This window comes from Anolis sagrei, chromosome 2 (genome assembly GCF_037176765.1).
Source record: "Anolis sagrei isolate rAnoSag1 chromosome 2, rAnoSag1.mat, whole genome shotgun sequence".
NCBI classification, from domain to species: domain Eukaryota; kingdom Metazoa; phylum Chordata; class Lepidosauria; order Squamata; family Dactyloidae; genus Anolis; species Anolis sagrei.
The window spans coordinates 231,320,624-231,338,254 of NC_090022.1; the positions used below are offsets into that span (position 1 = coordinate 231,320,624).

The window sequence follows — 17,631 nt, forward strand, 5'->3', positions numbered from 1 at the left end:
ATTAAACTACATATTTAAAACTTTCTGGACACTCCATAAAACTGGCTCAAGAAATGCCTGGAACTCTAAATTTGTGAAGTTAATAGAATTGGTTAAAACAGAATACTGATGGAATCATCTGAACACCATTTCACATACTGCTGTCATCTAATACAGGCAGTACCTGAGTTACAAACATTCAACTTAGAAATGACTCATAGTTTAAGAATGGGGGTGAGACAAAGGAAGTGAGAAATTTTACCCCCTTGGAAGGGAAATTCATTCTCAAAAGAGTTATTGCGGGAAAAATGTGTCTCCACTGAAGCTTTATCACCAATTCTCATTTCCACAACAAGCCAAATTTTTCAAAATCAAATTGACACAGGGACAGAAAGTGAGCGAAATCTTCTGAACAGGGGCACAGACAGAAAAACAAACATCACAGGGTATTCACCCTTCTCTATGTTATCCAAGGCCAATATATACTCTGTGTATCTGTGGTTGGAGTTCCACTGAAAAAAATGTACCTGTTCCAACTTACAAACAAATTCAACTTTAGAAAAAACCTATAGAACCTATCTTATTCATAACTTGGGGGCTGTCTATAGAGTTGTACCAGAGGTGAAAACACAAAATATCCATAATATCAGTTGGACCCACTGACATGCTCAGCCTCTACTCCATCAGTTACATCTGTATTATTTGCTTTACAATGCAGTTAACAACAGACTTCTGGGGCCCTTTCACATTACACAGTGATATTCTTGTTATTCCACTTACCTGCCATGGTTGCGTACTATGGAATCCCGGGATTTGTAGTTTGGGGTAGTGTATTTAGGTCTTTTAGCCAGTGTAATCTAGTGCCTCAGCAAACTACAAATTATTATTATTATTATTATTATTATTATTATTATTAACTTTATTTATACCCCATCTTTCTCTCTGTGGGGACTCAAGGCATCTAACAATCCCATACTAGAAAGGTTTAAAAAGTGCAATACAAAAGTTAAAAAAAAAACAATTACATAGTAATAGTGTGGCAAAACCAGAATCAAAATACAATAAATACACTTAAAATTGCATTTAAAACAATGGCCTTTAAAACGAAGTCCGAGGTTCCACAGGAGGTAGCTATGGCACTTAAAGTAGAATAAAAGTGTTATAATTGAACAGTGTGTATGAGCGCCCCGGTAATTTAACAATGACTTTGTCTGACAAACACATTGAATATTCACTTAGTTAGTAATATCAACACATTACCACAACACCATTTTAAAGGGATAGGCTGGCGTTCAGTATTGCAGTTATGAATCTGTGACTACTCTATATTCAGTAAGACTGTTTAATCTTACTGTAAGACTACATAAATGTCCCCAAATCACCTTAAAAGCTAACAATCATACTGAGCTCAGGAGACCTTATCAGCTACTGACAGAGGTGCAAGGAGAGTGGTATTTCGCATCTGCAGGCAATGCTGTGACAATCAGAAGCACTACTCATATCAGAAGTCTTTGCTTAGCCTTGCTCACTGATGGGGATAGAGGTAGATGGAGACATCCTCCTCCCTCCAACCTGATCAGCAGCTAAACAAACCTTTGCCTAATCAGGCTGCTACCTATTAAGATGGGCTGGAATGTGGATGTCAGATCAGGAGATGTTACATAAGTAGCCAATATAGAATATTTGTGTAAATCATTTAAAATTTTAAATGATCTACAGCTATAAGCCCCTATTGAGAAAAAATGTCAGGAAGCATATATTTCATTATGTTCAGCACCTTCAGATTTCTAGCCAATAACAATATCATAACATATAGAATCTGTATGTCAGGTGTTATAATTTTGCAATTCAGTATCTCCAACAACTATATGTTCCTAGTAGGCTACACAAAGGCCACAGTTACAAGAGATAACATAATTCAGTAGCAACAAGTCTTAATTATTCAATTAGTGTTCCAAAGACAATATAACAAAGAAAGTAATTATCCATTACATGGACTAAGCAGCAGGCCATATTTCAACCATGTTCTAATTCTGTTTTGATTAAGAGATGCTATAGTCCAAGGCATAACATAATATTATCTTGAAGGTGCCATTCACTGGTTATGTGCATCAATATAGTTAGTTATCATACAATAACAGCCCCCAAAGAACCTATAGTAGTGGTTCTCAACCAGTGGGTCCCCAGGTGTTTTGGCCTATAACTCCCAGAAATCCCAGTCAGTTTACCAGCTGTTAGGATTTCTGTGAGTTGAAGGCCAAAACATCTGGGGGCTCACAGGTTGAGAATGACTGACCTAGAAGTTCTAAACAGGGTGATGGTGGGAGATTATCCCTGAACCAGTAAATTAGCTATAAAACAATGCTGATATCTGACCCACAAGGCAGAATTATGTAAAAGAAAAATGCTATAGTAGAAATGGGTCAACACTCGGGTTTTTCTGCATCTGAGTTGGATGGGCCAACACTCCGTTCTTCTGCATCTGAGTTGGATGGCAAGTTCTTGTTTACTTTATAAAATGGTAACATAACATCACAATCTTCAAACAAAAAAATCTCTATAGTGAAAAAGCTGTACTGGCACCATAAACAGAGGAAAACAGATTTCTCAGCTTCTGGAAGGAACAAAAGAAGCAAGCAAGGAAGGAAGCAAGGATTTCCATCATTATCTATATACAGTACCCAAGATTGCCAAGACATCAGAGAGGGTTGGGTTTTTATAAGTATTCACAGGCCCACCTATTACATGATTTCTTTGAACGTAGTTTCATTTACACAGAATGAGGTTTGATTATTATAGATTTGCTGGAGGATCTGGATAAATGATGTCTAGAGAAGAGTTCTTTCTAAACCTCCGGCATGATTCTTTGATCAACTTCCACTGAAGGCCCAGAGAGGACACTTCTCTAGGTATCACTATCAGGCTGTGCTGTTGCACTGCGAAAGGGAAGGTTTGCAGGACTGCTCATGGCATCCCGCACACTCTTCCTCCATCACACAGTGGGGACAGGACAAGGCACCCTGTGCCCATCAGATGGCAGAAAGGGTGGCAAAATGCAGCGACAAGCATTGCCCTGCTGCCCTTTCTGCCATCATATAGCAAAAAGGGGAGGAAATGCAGGTAGCTCCATTAGAGATAACAAACTACTTTCCTCCCTGTAGTGGTGGGCCCTCCATTTTGGGAGGAATGTGGGTGGGGCCTGCTGTGCATCTTGTGATGGTGCACAGCAGGGCTTGTTCTTGCCAAGAATAAATGTGGTGAAATGGGACAAAAATGCCTTAGGTCCACCAGAGTGAATCTATAATATTCAAAGCTTTAGCCAAAAGCTCTAGAGATCTTTCATTTCAGATAAGAAAATTAGGGATTATGTGCAAAGTATATTGAAAAGATTCCAGCACATCTTATGTGGGCCTACTGTACTCCATTATACTCCTTTCGATGTGGCATTTGTGGTGGCTGTTCTTGCTTATCTTTCCAAAACTCAAGTATGGGCTCTCAATGCTTAAGCATCTTTTACAGGAGGGTTGAGCAGCTTGTTGTCCTGTTATTCCTCCCAGTTGTATCTAACATAGCTGAAAGTGAGGGATGATAGAACTTGCAGCTGGAAACACTTGGAAGGCCGGCATTAAGTTGCTTAGTTGCAACATGAAAAATACTGCAACCTATAATATATGCAGCTGGATGGGATACCAGTATCATGCTGATAATCTTCCTCCCTTCCCTGGTAAATGCAAATAATGTGAATGGAAGTGTATATGCATATTCAAAGACAATGTATGTGGAATATGTTAGCCTTTTTCCTCCAGTAAAGGAAAAAAAAACAAAGCAGCTGCTGAGTCCTGCTGTGTTTATTAAGCTAGATAAATGAAGATGACTGGTTAAAAAAAAAGGCTCGCTCTCCCTAGAGGCAGGCAAAACAGTTACCAAGCTTTGCCTCGTTTTCCAACCACACAAATATAGTAGTCCTACTCCCCTTCTCTCTGGACGTAATGGTTTGTTTGAGAGTATTATTTATCAGCCAAGTAATGCTTTTGTTAAAATGCTGTAACATTGTTCAGGATTGTGAGAGAACAAAATCACAATTTATAGTGATCAATAAATACAATTTTAAATCAATAATTATCACTTCTACAAGCCCTTGGTGGCACAATGGGTGAAACCCTTGTGCTGGCAGGACTGCTGACCGAAAGGTCAGTGGTTCAAATCTAGGGAGCAGGGTGAGCTCCCATCTGTCAGCTTCAGCTGGGCGTCCCTGGGCAACATCGTTACAGACGGCCAATTCTCTCACACCAGAAGCAACTTGCAGTTTCTCAATTAACACAAAAAACTTCTATAAGAAACAAATGGCATATCGAACATGATAAATAGATAGTTATAAAATAAAATTAAGTATTTGCAAATTTTATCATCAAACAGAAGAGAAAAGACTTAGCAACAATCTTTTTGGAAATCTTCTACATTTTTAAATTGCCAAATACCTATTTTTGGCTCTTTCTTCTATTTAGATAGATAGATAAAATATATATTTCATTCTAATTTCATTGTGCTTATTACATGGCATCTCCAGAGGTCTCTCTCCCAAATAAAAGTCCACAATTACTGAATTTTAACAATGTTTTAGCAAAAAAAAATCTGTTGGGTTGGGAAGTATATGTTCTCTGTGTGTGTGTGTATTTCCCAAACCAGATACACATAAACACATCACATATCTTGAGAACCAGTTAAGCTTTTAAAATCACACTGGATCAAAGTACACACTGCAGAGTAACACACATTTGTAATTTTATGTCAGCAGCTATATGTTCTTTGAGATTTAATTCAAGATCCAGTGCTAGATGGCAGATTCAACAATGGTGGCTTGGACAGAAAATTGTGCTTTTTTCTTCTTTACATTACTTTCCTGCTTGGATGAAAGTAATGCCTGCTTAATGTTGGTGGAAAACTAGTGCTGAACTATTGGGAAAAAAGTCAAACAATACTTTTGCCAAAAAGGAGAGCTCTTCTTAACAATTATTACAATTCAGGTAGCAGTTCATTTGCAGTAGTTCTCAATGTTGTTGACAATGTTATAAATACCCAGAACAAAGAACAGTCTGAAAGGAAAGTAAGTAATAAATCAGAGTTAAAAGTTAAATTAGTTGGCTTGTAGTCAAGACAGAGCTGTGAAAGTAAGTATATATTTTAATATAGGGGATGGTATCCATGAGCCCACGTGTGTCTACTGAATTCTTCAGTTGCTTTAACAACACAGCATCCTTTCATAGGATTTACAAAAGGAAAAAAAGGCTATGAGATAAAGGCACTGGAAGATGGGTATAACCAGAAATCACTATGAGAATCCAGGTAACAACACAACTTATAATTAAAGTTCAGAGAAACCTTCAATCAATCAAGCCTTTATTATAGTCAACAACCCATAAGGCAATGCAATAATTATACACATCTTAGGCACATATAGAAAGAAGTGTGTGCACACTATATTGGGAAACATAAACAAGCCATGTTAGTATGGTACAAAAGGAGATAATTAAAAGCATGGAAACCTTCTAAACTATTAGAAAGGAGGGAAAGTCACTAAGATACAAAAAGAAAGGCCCACTGAAGGATTAAGAAGATAATAATATCATCCCTTCAGAAAAATGACACAGCAATAATGGCAATATGCATCCAAAAGGGAAATGAGCACTGCAGAAACATAACACAATACAAGCTACACAAAAATTGGAAATGATCCCCCCCCCTCTCTTAATTTTAATGGATAGAAGGCTTGGAAAGCCCACATATACATACATCGCACATGAAACATACTGCTCACATTCTTTCCCATGCTTCAACTTAAAAATTAAAATTAATTTCAACTACTACTGAAATTACTAATGGAAGTGTTAGATACATGAATGTTACATTAGAGAGGATGGTCCTGTTTCAACAGCTCCATCTAAAACAAAACTGAATCTAGAGTGGATTTAAAAAGGTGTGGGGACTGCAAGAGGTGAATGAAACTGCTTACCCTGAAGGAAGAAGATGAGAAAATAAAGTACACAGAGATGAATCCTGGAGAAGATGACCTGAATAACAGCAATTCTTAGGGATAGGACCCAAGAAAGGTGGCCCTCCAAAAGGACATTATTAGTGCCAAGCCTGAGAAAAAGAAAGACTGTTACTAAGTTAATGCGGGATTGGGAAAGAAGAGCTGAAATGGAAGCAGAAGGCAGAAAGCAAAGGTAAGACACACAAACATTATTTCTGATTTAAAGCAGACAAACAGATACATGGAGAAAGAATATTTCTCTTGTAATCCTTGAAATGTTAGAGGGGGCTAATAATCACAGCAGAAGTCATGTCATTTCAGTCTGCTAACACACAACACGATCAACACCTTCTAACAGATTTCTGCTTCTTTAAGCAAGATGAAGTTTATGCATTGATTCATAAGAAGTAAAATAAAAGAATACTTTATTTCAAAGCATTACTTAGTATTCCAATAGTATAATTGTAGCTATACTCTAAGTAATACTGATACTGTATCTTTCTTCTTCTTTAAGAAACACCACAATTTCACACAGGATTAGTAGCAGGAAGGTCCCTGATGTGAAAGGAAGAAAAATCATGTTCTCTGTGTTGTTGAAGGCTTTCATGGCAGAATCACTGTGTTGCTGTGAGTTTTCCAGGCTGTATGGCCATGTATGAACACCTGGACACAGCATATTATTTGAGAACACAGAAATGCCGGACCACTTAAACAACCACCATGTCAGACTATACAGAGAAGCCACTGAAATCCACAAGCATGTGGACAATTTCAACAGAAAGGAGGAAACCATGAAAATGAACAAAATCTGGCTACCAGTATTTTAAAAACTCTAAAATTAGAATAGTAAATAAAAAGCTACACTAAAAAAAACCAGGGGGATTCCTGACAGAAAACAATCAGGGCCAGCTAACAACTCCCAAGAAAGAATCCCCCCAGGCAGGAAGCAGCCAGGCTTTGAAGCTACAAGGTCATTCAGTGCTAATCAAGGTGGTTAGTTGCAACATTCACATTTGCCTCAAGCAGACAAGAGTTCTTTCTCCCACCCTGGACTTTCCACAGATAAATAAACCCCACTTGCCTAATTTTCAACAGACCTCACAATCTCTGAGAATGTCTGCCATAGATGTGGACGAAACGTCAGGAGAGAATGCTTCTGGAACATGGCCATACAGCCCAGAAAACTCACCCAATCATGTTATCTGTATCCCAAATTAATTTTCTCAAATGAATCTCAAACCTTCATAATCTAAAGTTCTATGTGACCACTGGAGTTATTAAGTTTTCTAAAATCCAGTATTCACTGGAGGCGATATCTTTTTTAAAGATCTTGGCTTTATTAGTCAAGTGTTGATTCTGTACATGACATTATTTATTCCTAAATTTAAAAAGTGTGCAAATAATATTAAGAAGCTGTAGTGTTGTAGGATCTTGTATAATTATTAGCTAAACATGATAGTGCTATATAATTATCTGCTATATATGATATCAGATGTATCCTGTCACAATAATCCTCAGTATCAGCAACAAACTGTACATTATCTGATACATTTATGAAGGCATAATCCAGATTTTAATAAATACAAAAAGGCATACACCATATGGGTTTTGGGGACAATAATGGTGTGAGGGATATCAAAATATCAGGTGGCAAATACAACTCTTTACCAAATTCATTGTTAAAATACATTTTTAACGTTAGCTCTCTTACTGTTATGAAATGTGCTTGAAAGCTGCTGGGAATGTTATTATACACTTCTGTAGTCATGGTACTTTGTAATACTATGACAGATATACTTGAAAATTAAGGATTATTAAAAGCTCTAAGCAAAAAGAAAACTATAAAATGCTTAACTTTGAGAACAATACATTGGTGTCAATGCATTAAATTTTCTTAGTCGATCTTTATTTTATCAGGATTTTTTAAAAAAAGACACAACATATTATATTGTCTATGTTTTACAGTATTTTTTTTACTACAAAGATAATTCCCATCTATTTCAAATCCTATTCAGATCACCTCTTCCTTTGGAATAAACAATTTCTTCCAAATGGAGCACTTGCTACAACTACTTCATGCACCAAAATTCACCAATCAATACCATGGGATTTTTTTAAATCTCAATATATTAACCCTACATTGATTGGGTCAAAAATATCCCAGTACAAAAGGGCAACAGGGGTTTGTTTGTTTGGGGTTGTTTTTTTTTGTCTCAGGGATGCTTTGTTTGTTTCAAACTCTGTCTGGGAAGTTGCTCAAATCTGAGTGAATAGTTTAACACTATTTAAATGTGAATACCAGAGAATTAGTATATAGATCAAAGTTTCTGTGGACTCTATAACAGACTAGAACCTCTTGGGCAGGCATGGGCAAAATTTGACCCTCCAGGTGTTTACAACTGTAACTCTCACAATTCCTAACGACAGGTCAGCTGTTAGGAATTGTGGGAGTTGAAGTCCAAAATGCCTGGAGGGCCAAAGTTTGCCCATGCCTGCTCTAGGGCTACAAATGTCCTACTCTCATACAAGGGAGGTTAGAGTCCTATAAAATATTTTCAAGATGCTAAATGTGTTATATATTCCTGTTTAAGTTTTTTTTAATAATATCAGAAGCAACTTGAGAAACTGCAAGTGGCTTCTTGTGTGAGAGAATTGGATGTCTGCAGATACGTTGCCCAGGGAATGCCAAGATGTTTTACCATCCTGTGGGAGGCCTCTCTTATGTCGCCAAATGGAAAACTGGAGCTGACAGACAGGAGCTTACCCCGTCTAGTGGATTCGAACCGCTGACCTTCAGGTCAGCAGTTCAGCTGGCACAAGGGTTTAGCCACAGCTTCACATGTTTAAGATAAATGGATATACTAGCCATTGTAAGTCCTTAGCCAGCCTTTCATCAGCACTGAATAAGAAAAACTTTTTATAAAAAATGTGGTTCATTCAATCAACAGCATCATTCTGCTTAGTCAAACTTTTATTTGCTAAGTAAGCCAACACACTCAAACAAATGTCCTAACACTTAAATAAATTGCAAAGGGAAGTCACAACCACAATATTGCAAAAGCAGGATCCCATACATTCCTACATACATCTGACACTAAACATTTAATTGTGAATTTTTAGATACTGTTCATATTTAATTCTGTTTTAATATTTGTATATTTGTATATTTTAAATTGTATGCTAATGCTTTTATGGTAAGTCGCTTTGAGTCTCTTGCGGGAGAGATAAAGCAGGGTATAAATAAATATAATAATAATCACCACCATCATCATCATTATCATCTCTTTTTGCATGATGCATCCACGTGGGTGCTGCTTATTAAGTAGACTGAATTGCATAAAATCATGCTCATGCCAATGTGTGATAAGCACATAACATGATATGAGTGTTACAGATCTCTGAACAGAAATTCTCTTCATCCTGCACCTCAGTTATTACAACTTCATTTAGACTGAAAAAGAAGCTGGTCCCATGACATGGTTTCCAAGAATAGACAACTAATCACACTGGCACATGCAAAATTGTTCAAATCTCTTGGTATAAGCTGATGGGAGGAATAATTATTGTGGTCTCAGATTTATGAACTTACCAAAACAATTTGGTGTGTTTTCTAAACATTGGTAAACATATCCCATTAAAAGGAACTTAAGCATGAAAAATGTCACAATTAATAATTCAAAAACTGTCCTGGGCTCTTTGTGAGAAAGGGAAGGACATTAAAAATCAAATAAAACTATGTGCTTGGAGCAACCAAACAGCAATTCAAGAGTCACTGTTGCTATTAAAAGCAGCTATTAAGCTCCAGTATTAAACAGTGAGCCTTCTCTAAATTCATTCACCTGCTGCAGTCACTCAGTATATTGCAAAGGTTTGAAACATGGGTATAGCAAGGCTACTCTACCACTTATCTTGCATAAAATTAGTGAGACCTAGAATGCATTTCAGGACTGGAACAAAAAAAGAGGATTGTGGGGAAATAATCCAGAAGAAGTTATTTGTTTCTCTTCCCCCATTATTACTACTGGACACCTGCCATTACTTCAAGATACACATCCCATATACAAATTAATACTAATCCATATATGGAAAATATAAGACTGAAATCCAAAACAAGCTTACTTGAAGGGCCACATCATCAAAGTCAGAAATATTTGGCTCAGAAAAACAAACCAATGATTAAGATACGGTGAAAGATGTTGCCATTTCTTTTTTAGAAATCCAACATCAGAGACTGGTTGCCATCCAATCCAAAAATGTATGCTGTCTACTAATGAGCCCTGTTGGTGTGTTCTGCTATGGCTAGACAAGACAGGCAAGAAGCCCTTCAGGAAAGCTTATCCAGTATTACTCATCATGACTGAGGAATCTAGCAACTCATTCAACTCTATAACTCGTAATCACCTTAGAAAAGTCTGGATTTCATGGAAGAGAGTCTGGTCTGATTGATGGGAGCAGTGTTGAATAAAAGAGCATAAAACAAAGAAAATACTCCTCTTCCGCCTTCTCCTCCAAAGCACGATCCACTTTCCATGTGGCAGAAAGACAGCCTATAGCAGAAATGTCCTTCTAGATGTTTTTTAATTGTAACTGACAGCACTTCTAATCACTAGTGATGCTGCTTAGGGCAGGGTCCTTAATTATTACCACATCTGAAAGACTGCACTTTGCTAACCTCTGACCCAAAGAACCGTTTCTCCAATTAAGCCATGCTAACGTTTCTCTACCTCACAAATATGGTATTCTTCAATTATTAATTAATTAGCAATGTTCCCTCCAACTTGGCCATATCAATAGAATGGTGTGGTTTTTGTTTTTAAGCATTTCCAAGTTTGCACCATTTATGTGAAAGAAAATGAACCAATAATAATAATAATAATAATAATAATAATAATAACAATAACAATACTTTATGCATATTCCACATTATCTCACTGGAGGGACTCAAGGCGGATTCCAAAAAATAAAAGGCAAACATTCCATGTCCGAACACAACAACAATGCACCCATAATAATGAAAATTGACAACCCAACATATAAAAGCAAATTATGCCTTAGCAACTAAAATTAAATAAAAATGCAATCTGTTATATCATGGACAAAACAGTACCATACAAATGTCTTCCTTTCTTTCAACTGGGAACGAGAATATATGAACTTCAACTTAATAGATTATTAGATGTAATTCGAAGAAAAGAAAATCACAAAACTATGGCCATGTCTATTTAAAGTTAGACATTAAAATGTTTACAGAATAGGTGAAATACTTACACAGTAACAGCCTATAAGGAAGGCTGCATTGGCTTGTTTTTTCTGATCAATACCAGCATAATGAACAATCTTCTTTCTTAACATGGTAAAGGACTGTATGGATAAATGAACAATGTTACAAGTTGATTCTTTAGATTCTGAAAATTGTACTAAGTAATGTATTTAAATACGGTAATCAATTCAAGGTTAGGCTTGTACTTGATCTTCCGAAGAAACCAAAAGAAATAAAATTGATTTTCTTAACAGTAGTTATTTTGCTTCTAAAGTACAGTATTTTAGACAAGAATACTAAGGCTTGCAGAAAGCATGTAAGGGTGTGTTTACTAGAAAGAACTAGTATTTTCATTCAAACCATTGTTGGAACATTTTTTACATATTAAAGAAAGATGTGCTGCTATGCCCTAAAGCTGTTCACATTTTGGCAGGTTGCCAGAACAGGACATTCCTGGGGAGGGGGGTTTCTATTCCAGAGAGTATTTCCTAATTAGTTTTCTTTGTTCATGATACCATGGGACATTAAGCTCCATGGTTATACACTTCTTGGCTTTACTGCCTTTAACCATTAACCACAGAATGAACGCCCAGCTATTAGGACTTTAAAATAAAAGCAAGAAAGTTCCACCACAATATTCGTTCCCACCCTTCTGGCACATACTTCCAATATACACTAGACTATCTTCAGGAATACACATACCAATATTACTTTTTCAAATAAGAACAAATAGAAAAAACAATGAAAATATACAGAGTGAACCTTTGACTTAACAATATCAAGTTCTCCAACTATTTATAAAGCAACATGATCCAGAAGACTTTAAATATTAAATGTATGGAGACATTTTTACCTTCAACTTTTTATTTAGCTTGCAACAGTATCTGTAAATCATTGCCAGATTGAGTGGACCAAAATCTGCATAGAAGCTTGGGGAAAGGGGTGGAAAAGAAAGAAGAAATGTGATTTAATTGTAAGATTTCTGCTGAAATGGCTGTTCAGTGAACCACATCCCCCTCTTCCACAACACTGTTCACATTACAGTAAGCAGGCATTATAACTGGCATATTGTTTTGTCAAATTCTCATTCGAATTTCTGTGGGAACATACTGCGATTATCGGTGGAAAAACAATTATGCAAAGAGCTCTGCAGCAACTACTAGATCACAATGTTAATGAATTCTAAATTCATTTTTGGAACTTGAAATAAAATATCTTCAGGCACCGCTTTAAGAAACTTGTTTGGAAGGCAACACAAAAATTATAAGCCTTGGAAACATTTCTCAGTTTCCATTCTAAAACTTTCCAGTTGCAAATTAAATGCATACTGTGGGTGATGACTAATAATCCACTAAGGCACACACAAGAGAGATGCAAATAACAAATTAAGATGAAGGTGAAAAACCTTTACTGCCTTCATGAGCAAACTGGTTTTGGGCTAGATTACATAAACCACTACTGGATACGGCCACTGATGAAAATGGGCAGAGCCACTGCTCACATGAAGAATTAAATAGACAATTAACCCTAAATCCATGGAGGAAACTGCCTAATTCATCTTGATGTGACTCACTGGTCTGCCTTGCTTCCTCTCAATTAGTCTCTTCAGCACACAATTTTATAGTGTGCCAGCTCTATGTAAAATGCAGCTGTAACATTCAATTCTCGCAGGCACAAAGGTAATGCATGAATATGAAAAGATATGCATGGAGGGTGATGCCTGTTGTACTTCTGCATAATCTATGCTCTGGACTCACCTTTCAATACGGAAATATACTCAGGACAATGTCTTAAGAAGAAGCAAAGTGCAGTGACACATGTATAATTGTTGGAAGCCCTTACATGATAAAAGATACTCATTTTCCTAAATATAAGCATGACAGTGGAGTAGGGCTGGTCAGGCAAATAATGACAGGAACATAGCCTTGCTTACTTGTCATTGCATGGCACCTAGTCATGTGAATAATGCATCAAGAAAACTAAGATATACTGTCGGTACTAAAACAGTGGAGCCCGCAGGAAATGGCACATCATTATTCATTCAAAATAGTTCGCCAGATTTCAAGTCTCCTTGGGAAAAGAGATATCTGAAGATTATGTTATACCAGCTGTGGTGTTTGTTTGTGTTTTTTAAAAGAGGAAAATACACAGAAAGCTTTACTTCTGTGCTCAGTTCCCCACTTGCATGCATGCACAATTTGTTTTGGACTGTAGCCTTAGGCCTACAATCCCCAGCTACTGGTTCTAATGTTGTCCAGCTGGTTTTCATTAACTACCCTAAAGTAGCTGACTAAAACAATGTTGATATTAAATCGAAACATTTCTTGGACCTTCCAAAACAAAATATAGGACAGTCCTGCTTTTGTGACAGCAACTCTCTAAATGAGACACTAGGAAATATTCCCAGGAATTGTGCTTGGTTCCATCCAGGGAGAATAGCAAATACTGTGACAATTGTGATTCTTATTAATACAAGAATAGAGAAGTAGCTTATTTTTTGGAACTTTTCAATGTGGATAGGTAATCCTTCTATCATAATAAATGACACTGAACAACCACATAATAGAAGATACAAGACAAGCAAAGCACACATTTCTCTGTGCAATCTATGACTCAGCTATGAAATGATTCCCTGTCATAAGATACAGTGATGACAACCAATTTAGCTTTCTTTTTTTTTTTAAAGAAGAAGATAACAGCCAGGTTCATTGTGGATAGTGATATCAATAACTACTAATCACAATGACTACCATTTTTAACAATAAGAGGAAGCACATCTTTCAGTATCAGCTACTTAGCAGTAGAAGATGTCCTGTAAGCTTCCCAGAAGCACCTGGGCAATTAACTATGACAAAACACAATCCTATACATGACAGAAATCTAGATGCATGTCCTTTTTATATCTGTTTTATCTTAAGAACCTCTTCATTGCAATTTCTATAAGTCCAAGACATATCTACATCAAAGACTCCTGTGGCATCTTTATTCATGCTGTTAATATTATTATACTTACTTCTCATATACCAATTCATCATCTATGCAGAAATAGTGTGTACTTGAGCTACCATTCTTTGGTTTATGGAAGAGAATGGCAAAATAAAGACGATCTGAAAATGAAAACAAACAAAAACACTGTACTAGTACTTAAAATAAACACAATTTTGCAAAATGTGTTGATCCTAAGCTTTTAAGTGAGTTAAACATACAAAAGGCAAAGACTTCTAAATACCCAGGGAATAACTGTTTTTCTTTGGGTGCTTTATGAATTAAACAGAGCATCATAACAATTGCAGTGTTAAATCTGGACATGAGGAGAACACAAGAACAACTCCAATTCACCTGTGAATCTCCTTGGACCATGCCAGAAAACAGCAATCTCTGAACTGTCAGTATGTTTCTCATGTTCAAACATCACTAAACTGCATCGAGAAGTTGATAACAGAAACAAGCGGAGTAAAAGAACATAAAGAACTGTCACAGGGCTTGTGAACACTACTCAAGTACTCAAGTGGCCATCCTTTTTGGTTGACTTTTAGTTAAGGATACATACAATCAACAGCACATACACAAAAAATTAAATAGCCTTAAATTCAGTAAAGCTCTCCCACTTACTACTAAAATCCACAGTTATACCAGATTGTTATTAAGTTGATATTTATGAATAAGTGGACCATACATTTTTTTAAATAGACTTCAATGAGTATGAAATTGACAGTGATATTGATCTAGAAGGAACTCCAATGCAATTGGCTCCTTTTAGCACAGTTTGACACTTCGTTCTGGTATCAAAGCACAATTATGATTTTTTAAAAGTAAAAATTCTGGAAGGAAGAGAAAGGTGTCTGTGGGCTTCACATTGCTGATGTCTACAATATCTACAATATCTAAGGACAGAAGACCAGCTTATGGGATGCAGAACAGCATAGCTCAGCAGTTTAACACAATTCCAGAAAGACCTTCAGAAAGATTGAGTGGACCATCTGCTCAATGCTATCAGGGAGAGGCAACTGAGAAGTTTGGGTAAGAATAAATGTAACCTGCATGTTGTGTTTTGTCCATCCTCGATGCAACTAAAAGACATCTTCCTGCATGTATCTTGTGAAGGGAAATCATACTTCAAGCTCCAGTACCAAAGCTGCATGTAATTTCTGAAACATGTATGTTAAGCTAAGACTAAAAAAAGTAATAGCCTATGAAAAACAGGCCTGAAAGTGTGTAGACTTCCCTTTTGTTCTGGAATTCTGCATGCAGAAACCCTATAACATATCAAGATTGATGGCTATATCTTTGGTAGTTCTAGCCAGAATCAGGGAGAATCAAAAGTGTTGGCTTCAGTAAATGATCCAATGGGTTGCCTCTAATTGGAAATACCAAATGGATTTTGGCTTATGTAAGTATTCACTTGAAGATGCCCACATCCAACCCTGGGACACCAGAGGCACTGTGAAGTGGCACAATGGTTTAAACCCTTGTGCTGGCAGAACTGCAGGATGAGCTTCCCATGTGGGGACATGAGAGAAGCCTTTCACAGGATGGTAAAACATCTGTGTATCCCCTGGGCAATGTCCTTTCAGATGGCCAATTCTCTCACACCAGAAGCGACTTGCAGTTTCTAAAGTCACTCCTGACACTCACACCCACCCACACACACACAAATCTCAAAGCAAGACCAGGAGAATGTATTTTGAATACAATTTGACACAGTTCCTATTTATGCAAATCTAATGAAGATTTAGTGTAGTTACCAGGGACACATATTTGATTTCTTAAATAGGAAAGAAAATCACTGTTGCTTTGCTAAATAGTTATTTAGTTATCTGAGTCAGGGTAGATAAGCCTAGTGGCTTTGAAGATATTATTGTCCGACATACTGTAAACCAGGAGAAAGAAGAGTTCTCTTCTGTACATAATATTGAAGACAAGACAGTAGGTGTCACTCCGTTGATTTGATTTTAATGCAAAAAAGGCCTGAAAGTATCTCACTCAAATTAGCTACTAATGCTAAACATGTTAATGCATAGAGTGCTACAGTTTCTGTAAAAGCAGCCAGGCGTTCTGCATCATTTAAAAAACAAATACATTTTCTTTGGCATAAGCTTAAGAGGACTGTATCTGGCAAAGTGGGCTCCAGTTCATTAAAGATTGTGCCAAATAAAACTTGTTAGCACTGAAGGCAGCAATTCTTTTGTAGTTCTGAAACCACTTTGCGAGTACAGTATTACTAAAACAAAGTACCCTCCCTGCCCATGCACTTCAATACAAGTTTCAAAGTAGCAAGAATGTAACCAGAAGGGGGAAACATGTTTTGTCCCCAGTTCGTGGACTCACCTGGGCCACAAGTTAACAATCTGTGCTTTAAGTCCTACAACAAAATTGCTTGCTGTTTTTTTTACAGGATCCTTTGTTATTTGTAAAATAACTAACACCGCACTGATGAAATGTTTTGTGTATTTTCTTTGGCAAAAAAATGGTAGTTATTTCCAAAGGGAGTGACTTTCAAATAAACATGCTTAGGCCATACTGGGATTCAGAATCATCACTTACTCAATCAGTCTACAGTAGTGGGCTTTAAAGACAGCAGAACACTATGGACTGATTGGGTTGCTGTGAGTTTTACGGGCTGTATGGCCATGTTCCAGAAGGATTCTCTCCTGACGTTTTGCCTACTTCTATGGCAGGCATCCTCATAGGTTGTGAGGTCTGTGTTGAGTTCACATCCTGTGAGGAAACCTGTTGCTCACAGACCTCACAACCTTTAAGGATGCCTGCTATAGATGTGGGAGAAACACCAGGAGAGAATGATTTTGGAACATGGCCATACAGACCAGAAAACTCACAGCAACCCAGTGAAGGCCATGAAAGCCTTCAACAAAACTTTGGACTGATTGTTTTTAAAAGTTACTGCTTTTATATGTTCTTTTAAACTGATGCTATGTGTTTTAATTCATGTGTGTTTTTTATGAATATATGGCAAATGGGCTCTGGGCCTTTCCACACAACCATATAACCCAGATTATCAGGCCAGAAAATCCCACAATATCTGCTTATCTGAGTCCACACTGCCATATATTCCAGTTCAAAGCTAATAATGTGGGATTTTATTAATCTGAGTGGAAGGGGGCTCAGATAACCCAGCTCAAAGCAGATATTGTGGGATTTTCTGCCTTGATATTCTGTGTCCTATGTCTGTGTGGAAAGGCCATGAGTCCACTTACCATATATTCATTAAAAACACATAAACGAATTAAAACACACAGTATCAGTTTAAAAGAGTGTCTCTTCCACAGGATGGACCAAAAGCCACATGTGTTCGATATTTAATAACTCTGACACCCCTAACAGATGGCCATCCAGCCTCTGT

The 17,631-nt window shown here is 37.0% G+C and overlaps 1 protein-coding gene across 6 annotated transcripts in view; it reads right to left on the reverse strand.

Annotated features, from left to right (window-relative positions):
* CDC14B (cell division cycle 14B) overlaps positions 1 to 17,631 on the reverse strand; it is a 58,089-nt gene that overhangs the window by 21,909 nt on the left and 18,549 nt on the right. For all 6 annotated transcript variants that reach the window (XM_060762056.2, XM_060762055.2, XM_060762054.2 and 3 more), the window contains exons 2-4: positions 14,284 to 14,377; positions 12,124 to 12,199; positions 11,279 to 11,371 (exon numbers count right to left, since the gene is read on the reverse strand). In XM_060762056.2, coding sequence (XP_060618039.2) covers positions 11,279 to 11,371; positions 12,124 to 12,199; positions 14,284 to 14,377 — 263 coding nt within the window. The remainder of the gene's footprint in view (positions 1 to 11,278; positions 11,372 to 12,123; positions 12,200 to 14,283; positions 14,378 to 17,631) is intronic.